Source organism: Beta vulgaris, chromosome 5 (assembly GCF_026745355.1).
Source record: "Beta vulgaris subsp. vulgaris cultivar EL10 chromosome 5, EL10.2, whole genome shotgun sequence".
NCBI lineage: Eukaryota > Viridiplantae > Streptophyta > Magnoliopsida > Caryophyllales > Amaranthaceae > Beta > Beta vulgaris.
Genome location: NC_079206.1, coordinates 60,856,805 through 60,873,955, shown reverse-complemented (window position 1 = coordinate 60,873,955; position 17,151 = coordinate 60,856,805). Strand labels below are relative to the sequence as shown.

The 17,151-nt window shown below is 35.3% G+C and overlaps 3 protein-coding genes across 5 annotated transcripts; 1 reads left to right on the top strand and 2 right to left on the bottom strand.

The window, feature by feature from the left end:
* The first annotated feature begins 3,705 nt into the window (after positions 1-3,705).
* On the top strand, positions 3,706-6,767 carry LOC104894233 (cytochrome P450 72A397-like). 2 transcript variants are annotated; one of them, XM_048644139.2, is made up of 5 exons: positions 3,706-4,030; positions 4,114-4,331; positions 5,287-5,531; positions 5,629-6,025; positions 6,181-6,767. In XM_048644139.2, the coding sequence occupies exons 1-5, from the start codon at positions 3,748-3,750 to the stop codon at positions 6,607-6,609; spliced, it is 1,572 nt and encodes a 523-aa protein (XP_048500096.1). In that variant the 5' UTR covers positions 3,706-3,747; the 3' UTR covers positions 6,610-6,767. The 2 variants fall into 2 exon arrangements, with proteins under 2 accessions (XP_048500096.1, XP_048500097.1); XM_048644140.2 differs by having other exon boundaries at positions 3,946-4,030; positions 4,203-4,331.
* A 621-nt stretch (positions 6,768-7,388) lies between these two features.
* Positions 7,389-8,276, bottom strand: LOC125497459 (uncharacterized). The gene has a single exon (XM_048644399.1). The coding sequence runs from the start codon at positions 8,274-8,276 to the stop codon at positions 7,389-7,391; it is 888 nt and encodes a 295-aa protein (XP_048500356.1).
* Positions 8,277-15,066: 6,790 nt separating this feature from the next.
* Positions 15,067-16,658, bottom strand: LOC104894232 (uncharacterized). 2 transcript variants are annotated; one of them, XM_048644141.1, is made up of 2 exons: positions 16,456-16,658; positions 15,067-16,059 (listed from the first exon to the last, which is right to left on the bottom strand). In XM_048644141.1, the coding sequence occupies exons 1-2, from the start codon at positions 16,529-16,531 to the stop codon at positions 15,380-15,382; spliced, it is 756 nt and encodes a 251-aa protein (XP_048500098.1). In that variant the 5' UTR covers positions 16,532-16,658; the 3' UTR covers positions 15,067-15,379. The 2 variants fall into 2 exon arrangements, with proteins under 2 accessions (XP_048500098.1, XP_048500099.1); XM_048644142.2 differs by having other exon boundaries at positions 16,422-16,560.
* Between the last annotated feature and the right edge of the window lie 493 nt (positions 16,659-17,151).

The window sequence follows — 17,151 nt, the reverse complement described above, 5'->3', positions numbered from 1 at the left end:
AGTCCCAGATTGACTTAGCGAGAGCAGGCACCGGCTCGGACAAACATGGGGCTCATTGGCCCTTCATCCGAGCCGCGTCCAACCGGCTCGGCCTAAGGAGGCCCTCCTCCTTGGTCGAGTGAGCTTCCTAAGTCCTAAATTGACTTAGCGAATGTGGATACCGGCTCGGACAAGCATGGGGCTCATTGGTCCCCGGTCCGAGCCGTAAACTAGCCGTACACTTCCATATCTTTTTACGAAACTAGGTCGGCACTCAAGCTCCTCCTCTCTCCTAAGTGACCGGGTCGGCACTAGCCACCCTTCTCCATGAGGAGACCGGGTCGGCACATGCCACCCTTCTCTCCCCAGAGACCGGGTTGGCACTAGCCCCCCTCTCCTTGGGAGACCGGGTCGGCACATGCCACCCCTCTCCTTGAGGAGACCGGGTCGGCACATGCCACCCCTCTCCTTGAGGAGACCGGGTCGGCACATGCCACCCTTCTCTCCCAGGAGACCGGGTCGGCACTAGCCACCCCTCTCCTTGAAGAGACCGGGTCGGCACATGCCACCCCTCTCCTTGAGGAGACCGGGTCGGTACATGCCACCCTTCTCTCCCCAGGAGACCGGGTCGGCACTAGCCCCCTCCTCCTTGAGGAGACTGGGTCGGCACGTGCCCTTCTTTTTTGCCTAAAAAGCAGATCAACCTGGGTTCAAGACTGTCTAGGTTCCGCCACGAACGGGAGACACTTCAGTAAGGCCTCGATGTTTCCCATTCCTGGCGTGGGGCTAATTGTTTGGGCTTATTTCCTGGGTTAGGCCCACCAGGGATAATCCAGCCCAATAAAGCCTTAAACTTCCAGCGGGCCCCACCTGTGATAATGCCTCCCAGCTATCAGTGCCTCCAGCTGGCCTACAGTTGGGATATCCCCAGCACTATAAATACTCAACCCCCTCATCAATGAGAAGGTATTGAATTCTTACCTAACAAACCAGAGCATCTCTCTCTAGACTTTATCTCTCTAAGCTTGATCACTGACTTGAGCGTCGGAGAGGCGATCCCGGAACAACCCCCGGGGCAGTCTAACCGTTACTTTTGCAGGATTCCGGCGTACGGACTTTGAACTCAAGGACATTCGAATCTGACCCGGTACTCCCTAAGCAAAGGAATCAGAACCCTTAATTTCTAGACAGAAACACAATCAAAACAGAAATCTCTTACGTACCAGCTAATGCTACCATTTTTGCAAGAACCCCGGTGTCTCAACACAAAAATTATCCACCAGAAAATCACCTACATCACCATCAGCTTACGGACTTCGACTTCTACCAGAATGCATCACAGCAAAAACCAAATAACACAAGTGAGATTTCATTGACATAAACTTCTATAGCTGGTAAATGGTGTAAGTATATCAGTCTTTAGTCTTTACATGCACAAGAATACAAGATGATGAAAAGCGAAGTTGAAATAAGCAGCAAGAAGCCAAGAACAACTTTTGGATATGAATGCATTGTTAAGTCATAAAATAGTATATGACAACACAAATAGCATCACAACATATGATCCTTTGACAATGAAGCAAACAGTTTCATAAAAATAGGAGTGTTCTGTTAATAATAATGGTATAAATAGCTTTGAGTGGTAAATAACCTAAAATCACTTAAATCCCAACCTTGGGTACTAATCGAGCGAGTCGATCACAAGTAGAGGGTTGCTCGACTCTTGCTCGTTAAGTTTCCACTCGAGTCGAGTTGAGTCAAGATGCTCATCAGCAACTCGTTTAAAGTTTTGGTTCACCTTAAATTCTAGGCATTTGATTATTATATTTTATTTTCTTGACATCTTTTTTCCTTTTATATATACTAAATCAGTTTATTTTTATTGAGTATTAATGTATTTCTTTATTTCAAAGAGAAATTAATTGAAAACAATTGAGTTGCGTGCAAAGTTATCAAGTTTCGAGATTAAACTAACTCAAGTCGAATTTTAATCGAGCCGAGTTCGAGCTGCTCAACTCGATTAGCACCACTCCGCCTAACATAATTCACATATTAAGCCACACTATGCCAAAAATGTTTTTCATAGTTATAATAATCGTCTTTCTTCTGCAGCCAAAATAATTTTAATAGTAGCCTAAGTACTTCTTAGGCAATTTTGTCTCCTCTTAAAAGACTTTGTTGGGCATAATGCAAAATATTAGGGGAATTAGTCGAGATTATTATAAAATAAGCATTAGGGACTTGCTAGCAAATAAAAAAAAAGTTAAGCAATTAGCTTAACCATTAGAGTGAGTAGCTAAAATTTCATTTGCTAGCCATAGCTTAACTAAGCCAATTTGTTTGAGATAAAGTTATGTGCCTATGTGGGAATTTTGGTAAATAATTTCTATATTCTCCTTTGCAAAAAAAAAAAAAAAAAACTATCTTACTTTAAGTCAGACCTACTCAAACAACAAGTATATTGATTAGCCATTATGAAAATTTTAGCTAAAAATTGAATTAGCTAGAAAAACCTAAGCAACACGCTAAATTAACTTTCATTTTACTCTACCATTAGAGTTGCTCCAAGACTAATTCATTTACACTAGATCAATTAGAATGAATCGGCCAGATTGGCAGGTGCAGATCTGCAGCAGACCACTAGGTTCACTTCACAAATATGGTTTATTAATTCCACGATTTCCACCCATACTTACTCCACTGACCACTCCACAATAAATATCATAGAAAAATCCAGAATCTTCACTTGCTTCGCAAGAAAAATAGAAAGAAGATAATAAATGGGAAAGTTGACTTCATAACTAGATCCAGTCAGCCATTCATCTGACGTCATTCCCTGCGTCCTCTGTGTTTCCTACTTTCCTTCTAATCATTAATCAACAAATGAATTTGCACCAAAATATTAATCAATAAATGAATCATAGGGTGAATAATAATATATATTCCCCCGATATTTCTTTTGGGATGTCCTTTATTAATTGGAAAAAGCTAATGGACGCTCCGGGGGGTTTGATAAGAAATATTTTGTTCTATTTAATTACTCATATTTATATAAAATAATATAATAATGTATAATTCCAATACAATGCATTTATAGCCTGTTTGGATTCTGGAATTTCATTTGAAATTCTGGAATTGGGCCAAATCACTTGTTTGGATCATCTAAGAATTTAGAATTGTATTTGGCCCAAATCCAAGACTCATAAGAAGTAAGGTATAATTGGAGAATTTGAAATCCAACCAAAACACATGTCATTTCAAATCCAAAATAAGTGTTAGTTTATTTCTATCTCCTCTCTCATCACTCCCTCCCTTCTTCTCTCTCCCACCATTAACAATACCATTAGAAACAAGTACAAATTATGCATTTGAAATTCCTAATTTTTCCCAAACAAATCATTTGAATTTGAATGTGGGGATTTACAATTCTAGAATTGAAATGAAATCCATGTTCCCAAACACAACCTTAAATGCTTTGCATTTGAATTAAATATTTTTTCCTTTCCTTTTGAAAAACATTAAATACTTTGCATTAGAATTATACATTATTCTATTATTTTGTATAAATATGAGTCTTATCAAGCGCTCCCAGGGAATCCATTAACTTTTGCCATATAAATTAATCTTTTCACTTTCTTTCTACGTCCCATAACAACATTTTTCCTAAAACTCCGTGCAAAAGAAAAGGTAAACTAATAAAGACCGTATATAACTTAAATCAATGCTTATATAATGAATTTGAGAATGAATTGAGACAAATAACGAGAAATGGAAACTGTAACAGCAAGCAGTATTTTGATATCAGTAGTGTGCATATTTGTTGTGACAGGATTTATCAAGGCAGTTAATTGGGTATGGCTAAGACCCAAAAGAATAGAGAAATGGTTCAGACAACAAGGTCTAACTGGTACTTCTTATCAGTTCTTGGTTGGAGACATGAAAGACTACTCTTCAATGCGCACTCGAGCCTTAGAAAATCCCATCAATGGCTTTTCTAATGATTATTCTTCGCGGGTGGATCCTCTCGGCCATCATCATGCCGGAAAATTTGGTATGTAATCTAATAATACTCCCTCCGTCCCATAATATAGTGTACTTCAGTGTCTTCAATTCCTATGGTGGGTGTTAATGCAGGAAAAGACTACTTTGTTTGGGCTGGTCCAATGCCTATGGTAAGCATATCTAAACCAGAGTTAATAAGAGAGGCCTTCACAAATATGCAGGAATTTCAAAAGGCGAAGTTCAACCCAGTTATGGACAAGCTTTTTCCAGGGCTTGTCAGATATGAGGGAGAAAAATGGGCTAAACATAGGAAGATCATCAACCCTGTCTTCCATGTGGAGAAGTTAAAGGTCAATCCCCTACAATCCTTCATTTATTGATTTTCCTGGTGTGCATGATTGGTATTGAATGAGATAGATTAGTTATTGACATACTGTATAGAAACAATCTACTAAGAAGTTATAGTGATTTTTGGAACAATCAGTGAGGTTGATTCACATTCAACCTTGGTATACTCAGGGTCCGGATCCTCTAGAGTTTTATGAAAACTCTACAAAGTAGAGTTGAATCCTGACCATATATTATAAAATCAAGGGCTCATGATTAGTGGAAAAGGAAAAGATATGAGCAGGATATTCAGGGGAAAATAGGGGGATTTTTGGGAAAGAAAATACAAGCCTTTGATTTCTTAATCAACGACTGATATTTAACGAACTCTACCATGTAGAGTTATTTTGAAACTCTAGAGGATCTCAACACAGTATACTCATGAAGTATGTTGGAGGAACAAGGGAGGCAAAACAAAAAATTCTTGGCTAAGCCCGAAAAGAGGTGCTTCGGACGATCAAGTTAAAGGATCCCGGATAAGGGATCGACTGGCTAGACTTCGGACTTCCTGCCTGGAAATTGGGCATTATGCCCCTGCAGCCATATACATACAGGGCAGGTGGGCTTATGGTTTTATGTTCAGAAGTCCTCCCTTTAGGCATTTGGTATAAACACCTCTTTCAGGGGTTTTAGAGTGTTGTTCTCAGCATTGTTGAGATCCCCATAATACATTTTTAAGTGCCTTTGATCTTTGTATAGACTTGATTAGTCTCTTGGAAAAAATACTTGTGGATTGATCAAATGAAAATTTAGAGATCTGTTTCATAGGGTGAGCTCCATAGTCCGCACATTGAGAGATGTTCCCACCTACCAAGTTATTTTGTCTCTCTTTTCCATTCTTTTCTTTTATCACTGTGAATTGATTTATACTTTCTTACTTCATGTCCTGACGATATTTTTGTCTGATGTTCGTTACAGCTTATGTTGCCAGCATTCCGTGACAGTTGTTCAGAGATGATCAATAAATGGGACATGGTAGTAGCTGAAACGGGTTCAGGGGAGGTAGATGCGTGGCTAAGTCTGACGAAACTCACTGCTGATGTTATCTCAAGGGCAGCATTCGGTAGCAGCTATGAAAAGGGACAAAGGATATTTGAACTTCTCAAGGAGCAGACTGATTTATCTCTTGTTATGCTACAATCTTTATACATCCCAGGACAGAGGTAATTTATAGCATTCTGCAGTCATCCCACTTAATTGAACTTAATTAGGTACGAGTAAATAAGCAATGTCACTTTCAATTTTGCTGTTCGCGTTCAGCTACCTTCCAACTCCAAGAAATAGAAGGTTCAGAAAATTAGAAGATCAAATAAATGATTTATTGTGTTCACTTATAAACAAGAGAAAGGAGGAAATTGAGGCTGGAGAAGCAGTAAAGAGTGACCTATTGGGTATACTCATGGATTCCAATCTAAAAGAAATCCAACAGGCTGTTGGAAATAACAAGAATAAACATCTTGGGATGAGTCTTCAAGAGGTGATTGAAGAGTGTAAACTATTCTACTTAGCTGGACAAGAAACAACATCGATACTATTAGTTTGGACGATGATTTTGTTGAGTAAACACCAAGATTGGCAAGCACGAGCACGAGAAGAGGTATTGCAAACATTCGGGAACAATGTGCCTGATTTTGAAGGTTTGAACCATTTAAAGACGGTAAGATTTCTGCTAATTTCAACATTTACAATAGGAATCATCTAAAATAGCATATTGTCTCAAATTGGGACCTATAGTTGCATGTTACAGGTTAATCTCACTTAACCTCTGGGTGAAATCCCTTATTTTTAACAATGTGGGTGTGTTTGCTTTAGGTGACCACGATACTTTACGAGGTTCTCAGGCTCTATCCACCAATAATTCAACTGTCACGAATGAACAAACAAAAAGACACGAATCTAGGTGCGTTATCAATTCCTTCGGGCACAATGATCACTTTCCCAATGTATTCTGTTTATAGAGATATAGAAATTTGGGGTGACGATGCACAAGAATTTAAGCCAGAAAGGTTCTCTGAAGGAATCTCAAAGGCAACAAAAGGAAATAATGCATTTTTTCCTTTCGGCTGGGGACCAAGAATATGCATAGGGGAAAGATTTGCCATGACTGAAGCTAAAATGGCGTTATCCATGATTCTACAACGCTTTTCTTTTGAGCTTTCACCATCTTATGTTCATGCACCCATGAGCGTTATCTTTCTACAACCTCAACATGGTGCTAAGATCATCTTACACAGGTTTTGAAACTAAAAACAGTGAAATAGCTAGCAATTTAATCTTCTCCACATTATTAATAAGACTAGTGGGTTGATTTAATTTATGTGTAGCAATCATAAACCAAATTACGAATTATGTATCTACGTTTCTGCTAATTAGTACCGTAAAACTATGTTAAACTTCAATACTTCATACCTGTAGGCGGTAGCAATCAATTTACCCGGAATGTGTCTCTGATTTCTTTAAGACCAGCTAAGGGCACCATTCTGTTTAAGTATACCTCAAGAAATACATAAACCCCTGTTATCTGGGCAAAGAAACCAAGAGGAGATGCTCCTCCTCCCTCTGCTATTAACTTTTGAGTCTTCGACTATTAATAGAGTATCATTGGCTGCTAATGTCCAAATCCGATACTGCATCCAACTTTAGTATAGCAGTGAACGCGAAAATGTAGTTTTCAAGCCCTGATCTTCAATCCTACCATCCATTTGAACACTCCAACAGGATGAGAGCAGACAATCCAATAATAATTGGGAAAATATAACTCATAATGTATGGGAGACAAAAACCTACAATGTATAAAAAGAGAAAGTATGTAGCTAGAAACAACTTGAAGGAGCAACGAGTGTAACTTGTAGAAAGCGAAATAGAAGTAAAGGATTCTAGAAATCTTTGAGCAATCAGCAATGTCATGATTCAAATGATAAAGCGTCAAAATAAAAAATCTATGCAGCTTCTAGGAGACAACATTTGTACCAGACAACTCCTTGAACAGGATTCATCCATTTCAATCTACAAGCTTACGTTCAAAGACGAGGCTTTTGGCGTTCTCTACACAAAACCAAGCTCTCCACATAAGTGTCTACATATTCTATGCTCCAGCAATGATCATAGCATGTTCTGAGACGCTGTAGTTGATGAGTTCTAATGTTATAAGACATTGGTTCACTGAAACACCGGGCATGTGGTACTACAATGAAAGTACCAGCATTCTCACCATAAAAAATCTTAACTTTATATGAGTGTCTGAAGAAGTTGTAGACTTCCCAACTAGACTCTCCTGAAAACCATAAACTCCATGGGTTGTCATCTTCGTCGTCTCCACTGTCTGTTCTCATAACCCAAATGCAGGTATTAGTAGAGGAGATACCAAAGATGGCTAACGATTTTCCAAGTACAAACAGAAATTTTAACATGATCTCATCATCAACTTGTGGCAACATCACATAGCTAAATTTTTCAGCACCAAAATTGAAGGAAAGTACATGGGTGAAATTTGCAGCATAATCGAGTTCTCCTCCTTCTCTATCCGAAACAATCCAATGTGCAGCTCCATCAAAGTAACAATAGTAACAAGATTGAAAAATCATACATCTTGTAAACATAGCCGGAAAATTCATCATAACAATCTTTTCACTCCAAAGATGATCATTAAGTGAGTAAACTGCAATGTACATGGATTTTTCTCCACAATTAAACTCGAAAGCGAACACTTTGTAATCGTTACTCGAAACCACATATCCAAAGATGAAACAATCATAGCCAGAAATTGAATGATCATTAAGCATGATAGATTTTCTAATAGAAGGGTTCCAAAGAAATAACGTAGTACTTAATTTGCTACAAACTTTCCGCAAAAGTAAGCCATTACAGTTGCCAATAACTTGATATCTTGTATCATTCTTGATCTTCATTCGTCTAGTGTGTAAATTTATCTCTTAGATGAATTCCGATTCTATTGTTAAATTTTGTACTTGGGTTAATATTTGATGCCATGACTAGTAAACGATTCTTGTCATTATTATACTTGTAAGATGAAAGATGCATCTCAATGAAATCAGGATCATAGATGGTAGAACACCAACATTTACAGACGCATCTGAATCTTATAAGGGTTTTTTACTGGAAGTCTCGCCAAAACTTCTCTCCACATATCTAATGGTAAAACCTCAGATCTCAACATTTGAGTGTCCTGCTTTGTGATTTTCGTGTTCATCATTTAAGGGAGGGGTTCATAGGAAGTTAGGAACTAACGAGATAATGGCTGCTTAGGTAGGGAAATGGAGGATATATGGTCTCGTCTCGAACAAATTATATGTATTGTCACTCTCTCTCTCTCACCCTTCCATCTCTACAAAAAAAAAAAAAACCTAATTTTATATTTGAGTTTGTCTCATAATTAGGATACGTACGGTGACGATTCAGCAAATACAAGAGAGTTGTGTTGTATAGCTCGATGTATTTTATTGTAGTTTTTTCGAAAAACGAATTTGATTTAATCTTGTTTAATTGATTGTATCTTGTTTTTCTTTGATACCTATTGTAGACGAAGTTTTTGGCCTTTGATTAATGAAATTTATCTTTCAAAAAAAAAAAAACCGGAACAACTTCATGAATGTAGGAACTAGTTTAATCCGTTCAATTTCACATTTTTTGATCCATTCGGTAAGACTATCGAGGTATTTTATAAATTTTATGTCATAGTTTGAGATTCAAATGAAACAAATACAGGAGAAGAAACGACTAAGTTGGTGCGATATATCAAAGCATAGTGTTGGGTTAAAGTAAAATGAGTTTGCTTGTAAAAAAATGAATTTATGTCCAACATAACAACCCTATAAAAGAGATATATTCGTCAAATTTGGTGAAAAGAATATAAGGGGTGGAGACCCCTGTTTATACCAGTTGGATAGGTAGAGTCGTAGTAGGAATAGGAAACTAAAAGATGGGGTCAAAGCAAAAGATAAAACAATCTAGCTAATATTTATGATCATCCAACTGAGTTTGCTTGATGCACACTAATTTTACTGTGAACCAGATTCATACAAATCAAATTCTATAAATTATCCCATAAAACATATTTCTGAAAGTTCAAAATAATTAAAATCATAAATAAAAGAATTAGGAAAATTAAAGTTGATGAACACCTCCTAGCTTGCCTTGAGTTTGCAGCAATGAGATTTTTTATTTTTAGCACCTTTTTGGATTTTCTTAAAACTAAAATATAAACTTAGGCCCAAAATCCATTTGAGCTAGAATTTATTATAAATACCCATAATCTTTTATTACTGGTGGCATGCAGCCCAGAGTTCTCTACCGCACTGTCACCTGCTTTCTCTACACATTTCATGTCGAGTACCATTTCGGGATATAGTAGTTCAACAATGAGTTATAGACACTATGTTATGCAATGCTTCTGGAAATTGGTGAAATGTTGTTCAGAAACTTCCACTGATTTCTGAAATTTGTACTAGAACCTCAGTTACACTACTAGGGAAACAAAATTCAAATATAAGCTACGATGTTCATGTCTTGATGGCACTTCATCCCCCAACTACGAGGTATGATAAAACTATATCAGATATAGGCAGCATAACCTATATCATGGGCAATTTTGTCATTTCAAATAACTTAGTAAAATGGAATGCAAAAGCAAGGGAATGGGGTATTCCCCCTCATTCCATAAGTTAGTTCAACCCTCTCCTCAACCTACTCCTCAACCTCAGTCATCATCCCACCCACCGGAGACCACCCACCAGAACCGGAAGGTTTGAAGCCGGAATTCGCCGGAAAATTCGCCGGAAAGAGGCGTAACTGGTTTTTTCGTGAATTGAAGGTATGTTTAATTACTTGAAAATTGTGTGGTGTACATCAAGAAATTTCTTGGGTTTTTTAAATTTCGTGGGTTTAATTCATGAAAATTGCATGTTAAAGTTCTAAACATGTCTTAATTTCGTGTATTATAAGTAGCAAATTTCATGTTTTTTCCATTCGGGTTTGTTTTATGGTGGTGTTAGAGCAAATTGAGTGGGTTTTATGCTCTGGAATTTGATACGAGTTATTTGATGGTGATTTTTGTTCTGAAATTTGACTTTTTACTTCTTGAAATTGCTTATTTTCCGGTAATTTATATTACTTTGTATTATAGAACTTTTAGCAGTTCACCTAAAAACATTACAAAACGTTATAGAACATTATTGGGTCTTTACTTTTAAGTTTATGAGTTACATTTTAATTCTAACAATTTTTGTTCATAATTGTAGCCGATAGTTTAATGCAAGTCAGGGGTGGTGGAGGAAGATTTCACAGCGAAATGGATAGATAACAATGACATGTTCGTTGTATTTTTGCGCGTCGGATTGCTTTCTTTTGTAACGATCTAATGCAAGTGTAATTTTAAGTACCTCACTTAACATTCTAATGGTTGTATGGATAATGTTAAGTACTTTGTATTATAGTTTTATGAATATGTGAACTTATATTTTGTATTTAAAATGAAGCATCATATTGTGTTTATCATTTCCGCTATATTGTCAACAACATATCTAATGGTGTCAAAATTGCAACATATTTTGTTTCTCCATTGTTATGTTCTGTCGAAATTGATATAATAATAGAGAGAAATAGTGTTATAATTGCAATGTATTGTGTTTCTGCGTTGCCATATATTGTCAAATATGATAGATATGGTGTTAAAATTGCAACATATTTGTTTCTCCATTGTTATGTATTGTAAATTGATATAATAATAGAGAGAAATAGTGTTATAATTGCAATGTATTGTGTTTCTGCGTTGCCATATATTGTCAAATATGATAGATATGGTGTTCATGTGAACATTTTCCACGCATGCCTTTTTTTTCTTAATAAACCACATCGTAAATTACTTACATATGTGACATTAAAATAGTGTTATTAGTAGTCAATCCCTCAGATTGAAAAATGAAATGCATAAACTTTTTTATCATTAACGTTCAATATAATATTGGTTTTGGGTAATTTATTGTTAAAAGGTTTATTCTAGATATATGATTTTATTGGATGATAAGTCAAATAAATTAAGATTATACACTAATAGATAGAAATGGTGTTATAATTGCAACGTATTGTGTTTCTGCGTTGCCATATATTGTCAAATATGATAGATATGTGTTCTTGTTGTGAACATTTTTCCACGCATGTCTTTTTTTTCTTAATAAACCACATCGTAAATTACTTATGTTTGTGACATTAAACTAGTGTTATTAGTAGTCAATCCCTCATATTGAAAAATGAAATGCGTAAACTTTTTTTCCATTAACGTTCAATATAATATTGGTTTTGGGTAATTTATTGTTAAAAGATTTATTAGTATATATATATGATATCACAAAAATTAAGATTATACACTAATAGATAGAAATGGTGTTATAATTGCAACGTATTGTGTTTCTGCGTTGCCATATATTGTCAAATATGATAGATATGGTGTTCATGTGAACATTTTCCACGCATGTCTTTTTTTCTTAATAAACCACATCGTAAATTACTTACATTTGTGACATTAAACTAGTGTTATTAGTAGTCAATCCCTCAGATTGAAAAATGAAATGCGTAAACTTTTTTATCATTAACGTTCAATATAATATTGGTTTTGGGTAATTTATTGTTAAAAGGTTTATTAGTATATATATATGAAGTCACAAAAATTAAGATTATACATTAATAGATAGAAATGGTGTTATAATTGCAACGTATTGTGTTTCTGCATTGCCATATATTGTCAAATATGATAGATGTGGTGTTCTTGTGACCATTTTTCCACGCATGTCTTTTTTTTCTTAATAAACCACATCGTAAGTTACTTATGTTTGTGATATTAAACTAGTGTTATTAGTAGTCAATCCCTCATATTGAAAAATGAAATGCGTAAACTTTTTTTCCATTAACGTTCAATATAATATTGGTTTTGGGTAATTTATTGTTAAAAGGTTTATTAGTATATATATATGATAAGTCACAAAAATTAAGATTATACACTAATAGATAGAAATGGTGTTATAATTGCAACGTATTGTGTTTCTGCGTTGCCATATATTGTCAAATATGATAGATATGGTGTTCTTGTGAACATTTTTCCACGCATGCCTTTTTTTCTTAATAAACCACATCGTAAATTACTTATGTTTGTGACATTAAACTAGTGTTATTAGTAGTCAATCCCTCATATTGAAAAATGAAATGCGTAAACTTTTTTTCCATTAACGTTCAATATAATATTGGTTTTGGGTAATTTATTGTTAAAAGGTTTATTAGTATATATATATATGATAAGTCACAAAAATTAAGATTTTACACTAATAGATAGAAATGGTGTTACAATTGCAACGTATTGTGTTTCTGCGTTGTCATATATTGTCAAATATGATAGATATGGTGTTCTTGTGAACATTTTTCCACGCATGCCTTTTTTTCTTAATAAACCACATCGTAAATTACTTATGTTTGTGACATTAAACTAGTGTTATTTGTAGTCAATCCCTCATATCGAAAAATGAAATGCGTAAACTTTTTTTTCATTAACGTTCAATATGATATTGGTTTTGGGTAATTTATTGTTAAAAGGTTTATTAGTATATATATATGATAAGTCACAAAAATTAAGATTATACACTAATACATAGAAATGGTGTTATAATTGCAACGTATTGTGTTTCTGCGTTGCCATATATTGCCAAATATGATAGATATGGTGTTCGTGTGAACATTTTTCACGCATGCCTTTTTTCTTAATAAATCCCATCGTAAATTATTAACGTCACATTAAAATACTGTTATTAGTAGTCAATCATTCAGATGTGAAAAACGAACTAATATGCAACAACTTTTTTTCCATTAACGTTCAATGTAATATTCGTTTTGGTTAATTTATACATGTTATAAGGTTTATTTGTATATAAATGATTTTATTGGATGATAACTCACACAAATTAAGATTATACACTAGTATTGTTTTCTTGAAAATATGATGGTTTTGTTGTATAAAAAAATAAAAACAATTTTTTTTAATATAAATGTTTTGTAGCTTAATGTTATTATTATCAATATATTAACTAATGAAAATAAAGACATGGTATTGTGTTTATCAGTTAGGCTATATTCTGAACAGCATATGTGATGGTCATGTCTTTTTGTACAATGCAGATACATATTGTGTTTCTACGCATGCTTTGTTCATCTTTGAATTATCTGATCTTTGTATTGCATTGTTCATCTCTGAATTATCTGATTTTTGATTCTTCTCCCAGCTCTCAACCTCCATGAAAGCCCAATTTTCTTCTCCAAATTTTCCACAATATCTTCAAAACAACTAAATTGACGAGACCTTTTTTCCACAATTCAACAACATTTAATTTCCCACTTAATTTAGTTTTTATTTCTCTCCATAATAAAAATAAAGTTAACTGTAAGAATTTTGGAGTTTTGGAGAATGGCTTTCTGTTTGGTCAGATCAATTGTAGGAGAGGAGAGAGAGAGGGGATGTCACTTTTTCCATTCCATTCCATTCCCCTTCTATTCCCTTTCTCACATTCAAAAAGTTGAATAAAATATGTTTTCTGAATTTAATACATTATTTTTGTACTTCTTCCTTTTCACAACATTACTTTTTCATTTTTATATTGGTGATATAGGTTATGCTGCCTATATCATTCCTCCCCAACTACAGCAGCCTTGATTTTTTTCATAGTGAGCAGATGGGAGCGGGATTTCTTCTTTCTGCTTCCCCCTTCACAAAGGCTACAACCTCATCTATACAAATCGCTACAGTTTGTGGTCAATAGTTGTTTCCTGAAATTTCTCAATCTCATAACCCCATTTCAAAAACATGACCAAACATCGGATCATGAACCAAAACTCACCCAACTCATGACCAAACTTAACCCCCAACCTGAAGGTAGTGCCCCATTTTTGTTCTTATTAGCTCCTAATCAGAATGGGAGGTTAAAATAAACTCTTACACAGCACAGTATCCTGGTGCATCTAACTAGCTAGTGTTTGGTGATTTGAAGGAATACTCCTTGATGTGATGCACAAGCAGGCAAGCAGACAAGGAGAACCGATAATTGGCTAGATCTTATTTCATACATCAACCTCTCCATCAGCAATTCATGACTGAGGTTGCTATTTAAGTTTAAGACAATCCATACTCTCATAATATTTAGATGTGGTGGATCTGCTGAATTTTGTCCAAGTGATGGGTTAGAGTTGAGATTTAATAATAGAAATTGGTACCAACTAGATGATGTTGAGCTAATTAACATTCAGCTAGCACTCATATATTGTTACACTATAGATTATATTTAATCTATCAGTAACTTTCAGTGTACTGTATCAATGCAGGAAAACCTTTTTCTTGACTGGCTCTCTGCCAAAGATAAAAAGACAGTCATTTACTGAAAGGAACCAAAACAAGGATGCATAGTTTTCTATATTATGAGGGTGAGAAAAGGTTCCCAATCATCCTGTCTCCCCTGAAGTTGGATAACATTGTAAACTGTGACATGCAGATGAAAGGTTCTGTGGGAACTACAGCGTTAACAATTGATTTCATCGAATTACTGTCTTCTATGGTTTTGAATGATATACTTAAAACATCAGATGACCATTTGTGATGCATATGAGCCCAACTCAGGCCAGGTAGAACAGAGTAAAACTTAAAACATGTAGTAAAAGTGCAGTCAAAGCATCAACTGCAGTCTGCAAAACTGATAATTTATAAGTCTCTCAGTTTCAACATCCAGAACTAATAAATCAAAATGATAAGCACCGTCTACAAAAATTAATTTTGTATCATCCACTACTAACATTGACTCGTTGAGGGATAAGCTAACCAATTAGTAAGACTAACACTATCCATTATCTGGCAATTATAGGACTTTAAAAACATATGTAAACACAACCAATGAATTCATATGCAGTACTTTTTAGTTTTTACCATTCATCTTCTAAAATCAGCCACTGTGTGCTGCTGTCCTTTTTATGGAAGTGATGTCAAAGTTGCACCTTTGGATCCTTTGTGCAACACCAAGCTCTCAACATAAGTATCCACAGACGTACAACGTATAGATCTTCCCAAATGCTGTATGTGATGACTTGTCATGTTATAAGACATCAATTTCTTGCCTCCACCTACCAACAACGTACCACTACTTTCAATATACAGAATCTGCAACGATTGAGATGAACAATTGCTAATGAACTCATAAGCATCGAAAATAAAATCTCCTGAATAATATTGCCGCCATGGCTCCCTTCCAGCATCTTTATCCATTACCCATATGCAGCTTCTTACATGCGAGATGCCAAGAACCGCTAATGACCCACCAAGGAGGAAAACAAACACAAGCATGTCCTTCTCGATATCTGGCAACTTCAGATAGCTAAATTTCTCATCATCAAAGTCAAAACAAATAAGATGGGTATTTTCTTCAAGCAATATTCTAGAATAAGGTCTCCAATACATAACCCCTTGGGAGAAAACAACCCCGTCCCTCGCCTGTATTCTTTCAAAGCACCTGATGGGAACCTTAATCTTATTGGGATGAACCCTCCAAAGATGATCACCTACCGAATATATCGCAATCGACAACTCCAAAGCTTTATCATCCGCACGCTCAACCGCGACCACCCTATAATCATTACTCATAGGAGCATACCCTAAGTAATATTTAACATCATTAAACGTGCAAGAAAACGGACAACGTGGAAGAATCAATGATTTTCTAATTGAAGGGTTCCACAAAATCATGTCACTCGATTTCAAACTCGTCACCAACATCAACCCATCAATCATATTATTTTCCATCATTTTTAACCATTCCGAATTCCGACCACCAAGCTGACCAGTTTTTCTAAGTGTATCAGTGCGACGAATTGTTAAAATGGAATTAAATATTGTTCGAGGTACACATTCAGTTGCTAAGAAATGAGTTTGTGCACAATTGATAGGGTAAAATTTGCGATGCATAGAAATGAAATCAGGAGAATCAATTAAAGAACACCACATTTTAGATACACACCTGAAACGTAATAGGGATTTAACTGGTAACTTACACAAAATCTCCCGCAATAAATCTGATGGTAGATAATTGTTTTCCACCAATGATGTTCTCCATTTACGACCCCTCATTTGCAGCAATGTCAATTGATCAGACACTAAGAATGGTTTGATTGTGTAAATTAGGGTTTCTTACTTTCTTAGAACTCAGAAGAGAGACGAAGACGAACGGTTGCCGGGTTTTAAACTAGTGTTTAGGCCCGGACGATGCCTCGGGGTTTTTCTATTGTAGTAGTAGTTAAATAAGTCATCTCATACTCATTTAAAAAGTTATGTCATTCATGATATGGATTTTGAAAGTTCTCTTTTCATATATCAACACTAGGTTTTGGACCCGTGCATAATGCACGGGAACTTTAATACAATAAAAATGTTTATATATCCGCTACATTGAAAACATATAAACGATTATTTACGTCTACTTGATCAAAAACTTTGTGTTTAAGAGAAATACACATTTATATTAATTATAAAGTTGTTTAACAGATACATGATATTCATATGTTTTGGAAGACTTCTTTTTAGAGCAAAACAAAATGTTTTAAGAAGCTACTTCATCCGTTCGTAGTCTAATATAACAATGAGATTTTTACACTATTCATTCACTATCATACCCTTTCACTATATATTGTTATTTTTATGTAAAGACAAATATAGTCATGTGGGGTATTGTTAGATTCGTCTTGATATAT